This window comes from Lotus japonicus, chromosome 2 (genome assembly GCF_012489685.1).
Source record: "Lotus japonicus ecotype B-129 chromosome 2, LjGifu_v1.2".
In the NCBI taxonomy this organism is placed as follows: Eukaryota; Viridiplantae; Streptophyta; class Magnoliopsida; order Fabales; family Fabaceae; genus Lotus; species Lotus japonicus.
This window is the reverse complement of record NC_080042.1, coordinates 53625108-53639472: the sequence shown is the minus strand read 5'-3', so window position 1 is coordinate 53639472 and position 14365 is coordinate 53625108. Positions and strand designations below refer to the sequence as shown.

General features: G+C 37.6%; 1 protein-coding gene across 3 annotated transcripts; it reads right to left on the bottom strand.

Moving 5' to 3' along the window:
* Positions 1-2002: 2002 nt before the first annotated feature.
* Positions 2003-7158, bottom strand: LOC130738345 (protein COFACTOR ASSEMBLY OF COMPLEX C SUBUNIT B CCB2, chloroplastic-like). Of its 3 annotated transcripts, XM_057590316.1 has the most exons (7): positions 6936-7157; positions 6726-6844; positions 6536-6607; positions 6143-6286; positions 5405-5558; positions 3317-3508; positions 2003-2658 (listed from the first exon to the last, which is right to left on the bottom strand). In XM_057590316.1, the coding sequence occupies exons 1-7, from the start codon at positions 7108-7110 to the stop codon at positions 2648-2650; spliced, it is 867 nt and encodes a 288-aa protein (XP_057446299.1). In that variant the 5' UTR covers positions 7111-7157; the 3' UTR covers positions 2003-2647. The 3 variants fall into 3 exon arrangements, with proteins under 3 accessions (XP_057446299.1, XP_057446301.1, XP_057446300.1); XM_057590318.1 differs by lacking the exon at positions 2003-2658 and having other exon boundaries at positions 3344-3494; positions 6936-7158; XM_057590317.1 differs by lacking the exons at positions 2003-2658; positions 3317-3508 and adding an exon at positions 3517-4613 and having other exon boundaries at positions 6936-7158.
* Positions 7159-14365: the final 7207 nt, after the last annotated feature.

The window sequence follows — 14365 nt, the reverse complement described above, 5'->3', positions numbered from 1 at the left end:
AAGGATCTTGAGAGTTTTACTTCCATGGACCTAGAGTCATCTGATTTATCCGATGCTACACCTGTGGAATATAATGTTGATTGTGTGATATCGAGAGCGACAAATGGATGGAAATTAGGCAAACATTGCGGCCTTGTCTTCCCTGACACGGATGAAAAGGCAATTGGGGCATGTGTGAAACATCTTAAATCTTCTAAGTCGGAGAGATATGGAGATGGTTAAGGCTCTTTTGAGATTGTTGGTCGAGGTGTGTGATGTTTCGTTTTCCTAGTCTTGGGAGATGTCTTCGTAGTAGGTTTTTGGTCGCATCATGGCTTATGTCGTAGCATTTTCTCATATGTTTTTCATTTTTCTTCGCTTTTCGTTTATCACTTTCTTGTTTTGTGAGTATGTTTTCGGGAGGTCCTATATCTCGACTTTGCTCTATTTTAAATAACCTTCTGTTTTAGAAAAAAAATTAAGCTTGTATTAATCTAAATTAACAAAATAGTTTTATAATTTTATAATAAAAATTGAAAAGTAATTATTTCAAAATAAAAATAATTAGGATAAAAATGAGAATCCTAGAAAAGATGAAATTTTAAAATGGTAATGATGAAATTTTATTAAAATGATAAGGATAAAAATGAGAATCTATATCTATCTATCTATATATATAAAGGAGCTATTTTGGCAGCCTTAAAGGCAATTCCATAATTTCTATAATTCATTGCACTACAATTTATTATCTTGCATGAGTATTTTAGTAAAGTTAGATATTATTTTCTAAAGATGCAATTTCAGCCGTCTATTCATCTGCAATCACATTTTCTCTCTTTCTTTGGCTTACTTTTTGATTTCTCACGAAACAACAAGACAACCTTCGTATTTTCAATCAATCGCACAGAGTGAATCACCAAATTGGTCCTTGAAATTGTAGTCACCGTTCAAATTGGTCCCTGAACTACAAAAATGGCTCGAAAAGCCCTCCAAATTGCAAGCACCTTTCATGTTCGTCCTTTTCCTCCTTTCCTGTTGGTCCATAGGATGGAATCGACGGTGACACATAGGCTCACACATGTGGCTTCCAATATTTTTACCCCAAAAACCTTTCTTTCAAGCAAGTCCCTAATGACGTGGCAAGTTCCTATTGGACCATTAATCAGGCAAATTAGTCCTTGCCACCTTTATGATCATAAGACGTTGGTTAGGTGAGGTTAAACGCCAGTCTTCTTCTTCTTTACCTCATACGCTTCTAGGACATCACTCTTTGCATGATATTGGTCGCATTCGCCATGATATTGTAATAAGTGATAGCATCTTGATCACCTTGGTATGACTCTTATAACTAAGTTTTTAGCTCATGAGACTAATGAGTATCATTCTCAGACAGCTTCCTAAACACCCTTGGTTGGGGACATAACATGTATGGTTTGCCAATTATCTACTGCATGGAATTGATTAACCATGCCATGATGAGAGAACTTTTTGCCTTTCATTTTGCCCGAAAAGGAAGGGCTATCCTTCTCTAGTTTTATAGCTTCTCCAATCAAGTATCTCATCGTGCATCTTCCCTCCATCATGAGTTTTACGAATTAGGCATACGAGAAATAATATTTTCCATTTACTCTTTATTCACAATTATAAGACCCTTTAGAGACATATTTGTTGTTCCTTTATATACAACCCCCCTACTAAATTTTAAAAATGTTAATTATCATTTTCCTTATATGCCCCTTGAATCTATTGAACTTTTGTAATTTCAAGAATTTAATTATCACTACTAATTAATTCTCTTCAATATTACCCAATACATTAACAATGAGTAATTATGAAAGAGTATATAAACTTTTCTAAAATCAATACACTAATTAACTTCATTGCATATTTTTTTAATTACCATAATTGTCTGAACTGAGTTTTATAATTAGGAAAGGAGGCAATAGTTTGTATACAAAGAGTAAGAGGTTTAGATTCTAATGGGCGATCAATGCAATGGAAGCTCCTGATACCATATTAGTTTGGAAGAGAGAATAATAATTCCACTTTGATTCACCAATTCATACAAGCACCAATTTAAACACACAATGTCCTTCTATAAAGAAATAAATCTTCTGCTATAGATCTAATTCAAATATAGATTTATTACATAATAGGAAATGGCTCATTTAGAAAATAAATCAAATCTTGTGACAGATTCAAATCAGTATTCAACTCACCCACTTATGGGGTTGTCTAAATGACCCATGATAAAGTTTGGGTTAAATAACCCACCATCCAATCACATTGGAGATAAGTGAGTTGGAATTTCTATATTTTATTTATTAATTCATTTCCAACTCATTTATCTCCAATGTGATTGGATGATGGGTTATTTAACCCAAACTTTATCATGGATCATTTAGACAACCCAAAAGAAATTTTAAGCCTCATCCAAATGCTTGCAAACCAGTTTTGTCCTAACATACTCCACAAGAGTATTCAATTTCCTAATTGCTTCCCTTATGATACCCAATAAAACCCTAATTTTGATATGTAAAATCATATGCCTTCAGTTGCCGCTTATCAAAAAAATAATATGCCTTCCGTTGCCCTCTATCATGTAGATGCCGTGCTTCATTTTGTTTGGACTCCATATATTCTTGAATTGACATAGGTGAGTAGGTGGCTAGACCCATGCTGTATCATAAAAAAATTAGCATCAGAATTGTGTATAATGTATAGTTCAGTTTTCTAAATTAAGTAGTAAAATTAAATCAAATATAAGGTAACAAAAATCTCAAAACAGGAAAAAAAATGTCAAAATATGTGAAATGGTAAAAAAAAGTGTCAAAATACAATTTTTTTTAGAGAACAGAAGAATTTATTAAAAATCAAGAGAAAAGAACAACCCCACAACAATTACAAACAAACCACTTTCTCCTCATAAGTTTTTTAGTTGCAATTGAAGTATATTTGGTTAGCTCTATTGCACTCTTCCACAAATAGCAACCTGTCCTAATCAATAAACTCTGTCACAAGATTGAATTGTAAACAAACCTGTATAGCAGAGAATTTTAATTGTACTTCCTTAATCTTACAATCTACATATCAATTAAATAATATGATATAAAAATACATCTAAAAAAATCTCACAAGCCTTACACAATATTCATGCTATAGGTTAATTCTTTGAAACATCAGAATGAAAAACTAGTATCGATTCCAACAATAAAGCTGCTGACAGACACATTTCAAGTAGGAAGAAAAAGGGTTACAATGGAAATAATTACTTGACAATTTATATATGAAGTGTAAATTCATCAAAAAATATATGTAAACAAGCTAATGCCTTTACCTCTTAGTTTGTTGGCCACAGCTGCAATCCAGGCTCTGTCTTTAATACTAAATGCATACCTCAAGGTTGAGGACAGCAGAATAAATCCCACAGGTTTTTGCAAGCCAGTAGCATTATCGATAGAAGCTTGTAACACTGGTTGCACCAGTAGAGAGCTAGTTCCTTTAGGTACCAGATCCTGAAAGTCAGAATCTGAAAAAAGTTCATCAAACTTTCAATTTATTTGAACAAAAGTACAAAACCTTACAATATTCAAAGTGAAGGGCAAGTCATGTCAGTAAGGATTAGATTTAATCATCAGTTTAATAAATAAGGCCTTTATTCCTAATATTAATTGAAGCATTATTAGGGAAGGAGCAATATCCTTGAAAAATCTTCTTTTAGACTCAGTTCCGTCAGCTAATATATCCTCCACCTAACTCGAGGAATTAAAAATATATATAGCAGATCTTCAGCTCACAATCGATCTCGATCTCGATCTCGCGTAACCACGCTTCTCTCTTCAACTCTCAATCGATCTTGATCTCGAACCATGGATTCTTTCTTCAGCTCTCGATATCACGTTTGCGGCCATGGTTCTCTCCCGCTCTCGCTCGCATCCTAGGGTTCCTCCCTCGTACTTCTCTCGGTCTTCTTCTTGCTCGCACTTGCAACCCTAAGCCGTTGATTCGGATTTGAGAAGATTTCAGGAAGCTTGGGCTTTTGTTTAGTCTCCAAATCTGGGGAGTTTTTTTAGGGCTAAGTCTATTGCTATATTCTTCTGCTGAAGAGAAGTAAGGGAGAGGATAGTCCTTTTCATCTACCTTGAGCACTGAAAAAGGACATTGTAGCAAAGCTATTGTCATTTTCACAATAGAGACCAAGGGCTTTATGCATCTAGTTAGGATCTGGGACAATTTCTTTAGTCACTCTGCGCCATCTAGCTTCAATTAATGTTGGTGTTACTTATGAGGTGAGCCAAGGCCAATTAATCAGAGAGAGAACTAGCACTGGTATCTGCTATCTAAAGGTTATAATTGATTCACAGCCTTTGACAGTGGCTGAACTTACAGCTTTGTTATTTTGTTCGGGCAGGTTTATGAAAATGTGAATTCCCTCAGTATTGTTGTGACTCTCAAAGATGATTTTTCAAAAGGCTGGCGAGGCGAAGGTTTAAAATATACAATATCAAATATCTTTGAAAATTCCCTCAGTATTGTGAGTTGCAAGGATGGCCAGGTATATGCTGCATACACATCTCTATCTCAAATGACCGCAACATTTGATTTCAGCGGTAATTACTCACGAACGGGAACACCTGAAATAGAAGAATAAGCCTATATCACTTTTGTGGCGAATACTAGGGTGGTCCCTCCGGTGCTCCTTCTAATTTACCGGTTACTTTAGGTCAGTTTCGGTCACTTTGTGGTCTTTTGCAGAAATATTAAATATATATATATATATATATATATATATAAAAACATATATATGAAATTGCAATATGACTAGGAGGTTCAAGCGATGGAATCAGCATCTTGTAAATGTAAGGTGAGGCTGCCTATAATAGACCCACAATGGGTTTGACACTTCCCCCTGCCATAGCACACAAATAGACTCACAATGGGTTTGACCCTTCCCTTAAACCAACCATGGCTGGAGCTTACGACAAGCATCTTAGCAGAACCATACAACAAAACTTCAAATGTGAGAGTCAAGTCCCATACCTAGCATATGGACCCTAAAACTTTATAGCAGCAGATTGCCTTTTTTTCATACCATCACGGTGTATTTGAAAATGAGATGTCCTTTCTAGTGAGCAAACTAGGGTTGGATGGGCTCCGACTTTATAAAGGAAAAGAAACACTTCATAAAACAAAATGTTAGTTCCGCACCCAGTCGTAGTGACCCAGTCTCAAGTTTAAAAACTTTCTCAACCATATATTTTAGTCTGAAGTATTGGAGGGACATCTATTCTAGACAATTAATATAGTTAAACTAAAATACAAGGATTTTTTTCATGCTTGTAGCATACCTAACCAAAAGACAGCTACTTTCATAATTCAGTTTCCATGTGCATACTTAACCAATAGTATAAAAAATTGTTATTACCTGCATCTTGAGGAAAATATAGGGTGTCTTTCAAATCATAGAGGCGAGCATTTTCAACTTTTTTCTTGAAAAAACCAAGTAGAATTTCTGTTGATGAATCGTCTGTTATGTTCCAGTAGCCCCTTGCACATATATCTCCTTGAATAAAAATTAGCTGAAGATATGGAAATCATTTCAAGATTAAGTTAAACGAAGAACAGCATAAGAGCAACAAAAAAGTGCACGGGATTGAGGGAAAGAATTGTAATACTGAATCGAACAGAGTTCAATATTTAAATTCTCCATGAGCAGTAACCTTTCACTACAATGTAACCATCGAAATATATTGGTAACTACTAACTATTCTGACCAATCATAACAGCCTCTACCAGCTCAGCAGGCTAAGCAATGCATATACTCCACCAGAACTCACATGCATTTTACACTTCGATTACTTGACAATTTTATTTTCTGAGCTAGCAGTTTCAAAGTTTCATCATAGACAAATATAATTCACCAAAACACAGCAAATAGCCAAATACTATATCTAATTTGTAATCACAAGTATCCATATCATTTTCTCTCTTTTTTTTTGGATCAACCTACCATATGTTTTTTCTTAGTTTTTTACAGTAAAAGTTCAGGGCACGAGGAGGTTGCTCCAATCCAAGGATAGAGCATTCCACGAGCCTCAATGAGAGCCTAATGTGGTACTTACAGGTGACATATAACTAATAATGATAAATCTATGCCACATACCGCAGCAATGGCATTCGAATTGCGCAGCAAAATGTACGACGCCCAAGCCAGGTCCTCCTTCAATCCATCCACTATATCTGTTGACATGACAAATATTTGCTGCGTTCCATCTGGTAGAGTCGTCTGATCCACTGGTTGGGCACCCTAACAATTTCCCAGACTTGGCTGAGAACCAATATAATACATGAAAAACTTCATATTTGAGCTCCATATATTTTCAAACAAAAGAAGATCAATTAAAACAAATGTTCTCCTCTAATGTAAGCATGTTTTACCGAAACCGGAAGCCTTGTTAAATTTATGGAGCTCCCTATGTATCTTTACAAGTCTTATTAAATGTATTAAATTCATTCAGGCTGGATGGAAGCATTACTAAACATAGATAAAAGATACCTTGAGGAATTTGCCAAGGTAAGGCAGCACAATAGAGAATGAAGCCAATGACATACCCAAAACCTCTGTACTCTACATGACAAAGAAAAAACACAACAATTAAATCCCACACCCAGAAAGATAAATAAATTTAACTGAATAAAAAAAAGGAAAATCACATTCAATATCTTTTGAAGAAAACGTCTCTTACAAGCTGTGCTGGTGTAACAGTGGCTGAGTCAGAACCAAGAAAGTGATTTAAGAGCAAAAGCGAACCAAAGCCATAACCAATCCATCTGGGCAAGTAGGATTCATCAAACCCAGGTATCCCTGAAGCAAAAACACCCCAAATATCAATGAGAAAACAATGTCACAAATGCACCCTTACACCATGTGTGTGCGTAGAGAGAGAGAGAGAGACCCAGTGTGAAGCGAAGAACGGAGAGGTTGAGCTGTTGTTGCTGGCTAGTGTTGGGTGGTTGAGGATCTTGAAGACTGGCACGAACCATGGTTGTGAATTTTGTGGAGCTGGTTCTGGGATAAAGCACCTTGGAAGGAACACAAGGTTTGAAACAGATTGAGCTCAAGCAATTCATCGTTTTCTTTTCTGGCTAACGTTTGTCAAATATCTTGTACTGTCTCAGAGAGTTTGTATAGGACAAGACAAGACATTCATCCTTATTTTTTATTTTAGTCCTTAAAAAAATTCAATTTTTCATCCCTTCAAAATTATGATTTCCGTCATTAGTTATTAGTTATAACTTTTTCATCCAAACTAGTTAGCGTAGCACATATATTATTTTAAATTATTTTGTTCCACTTAAACATGACACATCACACTTCACGTTCGCCCTTTCAGTATCGTCGCAAAGAGTGACAATTGCGGCAACGTTCATGGTGGAGGTAAGGGTTGAGGAGATGGTGTAGCGGTGGTTGAAGGGAGAATAAAATTGGTTTGGGGTTTTATGGGTAGGTTGCAATGGGGTTGTGGTGGTTCGGTTGCGCGATTTTCTAGTGAGAGTGGTGGCCAGAGGTTGGGTTTCTGGCCAACAATGATGAAGAAGGTGAAGAAGTTGATGTGAGGAGGGTGAAAATGTTGATTTGAGGATGATGGCGGTGTAAAGATGTTGAGATTAAGGTTAGTATTTTAATTTTTTATTTACTTAATTAGTATTTTTTATTTAATTATATTTTATTTTATTTATTTAATGAAGTGGCATCCCAGTGGCAAAAACGTCAGGTCCACATTGTAAATGAGAGTCACATAGACTAACAGTGTGAAGGATTTAACAGAGATATGACGAATGGACCCAATTGCAATAAATTGATCTCTGATGAACCTAAATCGAGTAATTAAGCCAATAAATTATGATGTTTTCAACATAATGTATACTTTACTCGTGCATGCGATGCACGGAGATGTTACTTGCACTCTTTAAGTTTTCCCAATTTATTTGGTTAGTAAGCAAGAAGGTAACTTTTACACATTAACTTGCTGAGATTGTTTCTTTCTCCTCTTTTGGCCTTGATTTTTACTTCATAATGATAGAAGAAAAATATATTGACCACTATTGGTTGAAACTCGGAATGAAAATTTATTACAATCCCATATCACAATTATTACAATCAAAAGTAATTCACTCACAACCTCATTCTAAATGGGTAAATAGCCAAGTTGGTCCCTAAATGTGTCAGCCGTCTTCAAATTAGTCCCTAAACTTCTAAAATGCATCATGCGGTCCCTAAATGTGGCAAAAGACATTCAAGTTAGTCCCTGGCGTTAAATAATGTGATGGACGTTAACGGAATACTGACATGGATTTTTTTGTGTGAAAGCTGAAGTTTATGTGGCATTTGAACTAAAAAATTAATAAAATAAAATAGTTAAACAAATAAGAAAATAACTCAGTAAATAAAAAAACTCTAACCCTAAATTAATCTTCATCATCTCACCATCTTCATCACCACCCCATAACCTCCTCCCATTCTGCTTCCAAATCCAAATGAGTTGCTGCTTCAGCAAAGTCACAACCCAAAACCCACAAAACCGAAAAGAACCAGCAGCAACCCCATGTGAAATCATCACTCCCCAAATCAAATCCAACCCATGAAGAACCCCCACCACCGCTAGAAGAGGAATCAGTGAAGAAGGAGTCGCTCATCCAGATCGCCCCACCACCGTATTCAACGTCAACATCAGATCTAAAAACCCCACAAACCATTGCTTGTAGATCTGGATGAAGTTGTTGGTTGGGAAATGGGTTATGGGTTCAATTTTGCTAGGTTCTGGCCTTATGGGTTCAATTTAAATTGTATGCGTTATGAGTCAGAAATCGGAGGGGAACATGAGTTTTGGATTCAATTTTTATGGGTTCTGGGTTCAATTCTTTCGGGAATAGGAAGATAAATTTTTTTTCTTTCAGTTACTTTTTACAAATTCAACCGATAATTTCTCCATCAAGGGCAGTGCTGGAGCTTAAGGATGTTGAATATCAATGGCATGAGTTTATTAAAAATGGAAACACGGTTTATGTTGGGTTACTATGGATTCCTGTTGTTTGGATTTATCTAATGGATATCCAGATTTGATTTGCAATATATTCATCTTTGAAAATGAAATTGTGGATTTTTTGGGAATCAAACCTTTCTCTAACACAAGAGGGAACAAATGTTTGTTTTTTATCAACAAAGAAGACAAGAAGAGGAAGGAGAAATATGAAGGTTTTGAGTTTTGTAGGTTCGGAAGTTTGAAGGTTTTGAATTTTAAGATGACTTTTTGCCACATCTAGGGACCGCGGGATGCATTTTAGAAGTTTAGGGACTAACTTGAAGGCGGCTGACACATTTAGAGACCAACTTGGCTATTTATCCCATTCTAAATATATATATCAGGCACCCTATGAAGCACCAAAGACCACAATCTATTACAGTCAAAAGTAATACACTCAGAACCTTGGCTTGCTACCCATTTTTTGTATAAGGAAGACAGGCAGTTCTTGTTGTGATATGTTACAGGAATTTTGAAAATTTAATTTTCTTCAACACTCCTATCTCTACAAAAACCAGCGGTTCAGAAACATGGATCCAAAAAAAAGCTAGAAGATGCTTATAATAGGTAGCATTTCCATCCATTTTACATGTATGTAATTATTGGGGAAACAAAGCATTTGATTAAGCAAGAATGATCTTGGTCTTAATTGGAAGAATATTGTCCAAGCTTAAAAATGTTTTTGGTTCGTGATGAGGTAAAAAAGGTAATCACTTTGTGTACAAAACACAAGATGGTAGTTAGCGTCTTGCCTTGCTATCATTATCATGTAACGTAAGTTGAAAGTATCAGTCTTAAAGCTGAAATCAAGTATATATGTTAAAGGCAAAGGTATAGCCTATAGGAAAAGCTTTTATTTAGATGTTCAGAAAAATAATATGAAAAAAATTTATTAATTCTTCATAATTTAAAACCCTGTGAACAGGGGCATATCTAGGAGGGGCTGACAGGGGTCATCGCCCCCCCAATTTGAAATGTTTACAGACAATAAGTCTTTTTTTGTAGTTTTAGTCTCTCCCCCTCCCCCAAAAATATTGTTGTCATTGTAGAATTTTAGTCGAATTCCTCAGTTATCACAAAGTTTCATTATTTAAAACAAAATCAATTCAAAATCTGAAGTAATTAATGATCTTCTCAGAAATTTATTAGTTGTATATATCAAGAGAGAAATTGCTGAAAAAATCTATGTTGATACCATAATTGATAAATTTAGTACTATGAAAGAACGAAGAGTTGTATTTAAATAAATTTTTATTATTTAAAGTTTATATAATATTCAATGAAGATTTTTTTAGTCTTATATCTCGCCCCCCAACAAGAAAATCCTGGATACTCCCTGCATGTGTATCTAGTTCTTAAGAATTTCAATTCATGGGTGAAATAAAATGCAAATGGCCAAATGTTTCACCAACACCTAACTTTGTATGGGTTTCTCAACAGCTAAACATGTCACCCAATACAGGGGAATTGATAGGAACAGATTGGAATTATTGAATACTTATACAAGCACCGGTGTTCGAGAGCCAGTTCTCTCCTACAGATTTTGGAATTTTGAGAGCCTAGTCTCTCCCTAAGACAACCACCCAACTTCTGAATGAAACAAATAAACAAACACAACCCCTATTTAATAACCACCTCTGGACAGTTACAACCATATACAACTAGCAAATAATAACTTATCCAATTTAAATAAAAACAACCTCTAACTACTACTTCTGGGTGTAACTGCTACTGTAGGCACGGTTCACGCACACGGTTCACACAGTGCCCTATCAGGAATCCAATAAAGAGAATTACAGTGTATATTCTGCATAATCAAAGAAGCATCAGTTTGACTTTTCAAGGTAAGGGTGGATGAAGATCGATCCTCTATCCCTATTTGGTGTCCTCTTTTTTGTTTCATCTATTAAGTTGTGTCGTGTGCGTATAAAAATGACAATTATAACATAATTTCTATAACCATGCATCCTAAGCAAACTACAACTTTTTTTTTTGATAATGTGGAGGGCTTAAAGCCCTAAGCAAACTACAACTTCTATAACCATTTCAGGATCTCTTAATAGCATTGTAAAATAAGATAAGATGTTGACTCGTAGGCATATGGCCATCCACGTAAAGTCTACCATGAGATCTATAGACCATAGAAAGAAATATAATCATTTGTCTTGGGACCAAGAATAGCTTCATGATTGTGCAATATGGAGTGTTTGCCTCTAGAAATTTTTCTATATTGCCAATGTGTTAAGGCCCTCAAAATTGTAGCCACCATCAAACCTTGTTATCATTCACAACAGTAAAAGATTTTAAGAGAAAATAGGAGTGACATTGTGAAAAGGTCAGTAACATTTACTTGGAATATCCAAGCAAGAGAGACATCACAATTAGAACTTCAAATTCGTATAAATAAATAAAACGGTACGCAAAAGAGGACCTGCTCCGCTAGGGTTATGAGAAACGCGAACGTGAGCGAGAGCACTGGGGGCAAGGGGGCGTCGCCGGAGGAGCTTGACAACCTCCGGCGTAGTACGTTCAAGGCCAAGGGGGCTCGCACAGTCGCTCAAAACACTGTGCTAGTCCAGACACGCAAACTGGTTTCATATAAGGATATATGTGTTGGTATCAATGGGAATAACCTAGGAGATGAAGACGATGAGGAGGACTACATCAACAACTCTGAGTCAGATGCTGAAGAGGAGGATGATGAACTGGAGGAGGGGGATGAAGAGATGGTGCCACAAGATCCCCTATGCTCGGTCATCAAGGTTTCCAAACAAGAGTTGAAGGAAGCCTGCAAGCCTTGGAAGAAAGCTATCATTGTCAAGCTACTGGGAAAAAAACTAGGGCTTAGCCTTCTTAGGGTTCGCCTGGAGCGTCTCTGGCAGCCCATAGGTGAAATGGAAGTCATTGATCTGGACCATGAGTTCTACATTATTCGCTTCCGCAATGAGGCGGACTATGCTCATGTGTTTAATGGTGGTCCATGGGTTATTATGGGACACTATCTGATTATCCAACAATGGAAGCCAGGGTTTGTGCCAGAGGAAGGAGTCCCAGGGAAAGTTGTTGTGTGGGTGCGTATTCCAAAGTTCCCTGTAGAGCTGTATGGGAAACGGTTCCTGTGGCGGATTGGAAATAACCTTGGCAGAATGCTGCGCATTGAGGAGCATACCATGAAGATCGCTAAAGATGGTGGACAATCAAATGTTGGCTCTGAGAGATGTAGGTTTTCCCGGATCTGTGTGGAGGTTGACCTAAGAAAGGCACTTGTTGCTAAATTTTCGATGAATGATCAGACTTACAGGGTTGAGTATGAAGGTTTGAACTTGACTTGCTTCCACTGTGGCAGGTTTGGCCACCGGCAAGAGAATTGTCCTCTCTCTATCTTACCACAAGGTGTTGAAGCGGCCCAAGGGAAGGATACAGTGGCTCAGACACAACAGCCGTCGTCGACGGCGGAGTCACAACCGTTCGGGGAATGGATGATAGTTAAGAGAGAGAAACGGAGAGGTGGGAATGGAGCGAAATCAAAGGGAAGCATTTATGGTTCAAAATCAAATTGAATTCAAATGATGGCTCCAGGTTCAATTACCTACGTGATCAAGGGGAGACTAGTTATGGCAATAATGGGTCTGTTTTGGAAGGTATTAAAGAGGTAATTGCTATTAATGAGGATCTCATCATTGAAGGAGGGGCTGCTGAAACTGAAGTGAATACTTTGACTCAGAGCAAGTTACGTAGCAAAGAGAATAATGATGTTTTTAATGGCTCGTTGACTACGCCAATGCCAACCATGTCAGTTATGAGTGGGCCGACAATCATGGGAGAAAGTAATATACATGTGGGTAATATGGAATTGAGTGTAGAGAATAATCATAAAGTGGGGACAACTGTTGGTGAAATCAATAGTATTGCACAGATGCATCATGAAGCTTCCAATTCTGTTACCAATTTGAAAAAAGTTGCTCGTGCAAAAGGTTCTAATAAAGGGGCCCACATAAAAAAGGATAGCAAAGGGAATTCTCCAGGTGGTGGGCGTCCAATAATGCTTAAGGGTATTCTTAGTAAGGACAAGAATGCCCCCAAACAGGATATACCAGGTTCGCTTGCATCTGGCGAGCATGGAAAAACAAATGTGTCTTACCAGGAGTACCAGGACGTGGATTCTAGTGATGTTGAGAATGTTGTGCAGCGTGAGAGAGATGGGAGCTTGTCCCCAGGCTCCACCAAGAGATCAGCATAGTTTCTTTGGTGTCCCGACCCTCTCACCCCATTGGTTTTTTAATGATGAACATCTTATGTTGGAATGTTAGAGGTGCGAGAGCTAAGGGGTTTCCGCTGCTTATGCAGGACCTCATCAGTAGACACTCTGTCTCTTGTGTAGCCTTTCTTGAGACTAGGGTGAGTGGTACTAAAGCAAGGACTATTGCGCGAAAACTTGATTTTCAAGGAGTTCACATTGAGGATGTTGTTGGGTTTTTTGGAGGCATTTGGCTCTTGTGGGATACTAATGTTATCAGCTTTGACATTCTCTCCTCTCATCGGCAATTTGTCCATACGAGAGTGACTTTCTTAGACACCTCCCAGGTAGCTTTGGCAACCTTTGTTTATGGGAGCCCTCAGCCTACCCTCAGGGATACTTTGTGGGAGAGCCTTATTTCTCTCAGCCCTGGGCTTGATGTCCCTTGGGTAGTGATTGGTGATTTTAATGCTTATCAAGAAGCTTCTGAAAAATTTGGAGGAGCAGGTTTAAACTTAGCATCCATACACTCTCGAGAAATGGCCCTCCTATATCTCATCTCTTCTTTGCTGATGATCTCCTTCTGTTTGGTGAGGCCTCAGTGAGCCAAATGGAGTGCATAATGGGTTGCATGAATGACTTTTGTAATGCTTCTGGAATGAAGGTCAGCGTGCCTAAGACTCGCCTGATGGTGTCAGAGAATGTGGGATCGGTGGTAGCTAGACAACTTTCAGACATCTCTGGGATATGGCTTACTACTTACTTGGGGCGTTACTTGGGTGTTCCTCTGGCCCATCAGAGGGTGAAGGCCTCTAGCTATCAATACATCCTGGATCGTACGCAGAAACGCCTCTCTTCCTGGAGGGCTCAGATGTTGAATTTTGCAGGTAGAGTGATTCTTGCTAAGTCTGTTATTGCTGCCCTCCCAACTTATAGCATGCAAACGAGCCTCCTCCCAAAGGAAGTGTGTGGAAAACTTGAGAGAATGCAGAGGGATTTTATTTGGGGAACCACCGATAGAGACCATGGAGCTCATTCCATTGCTTGGTCCAAGCTTTGTCGTCCC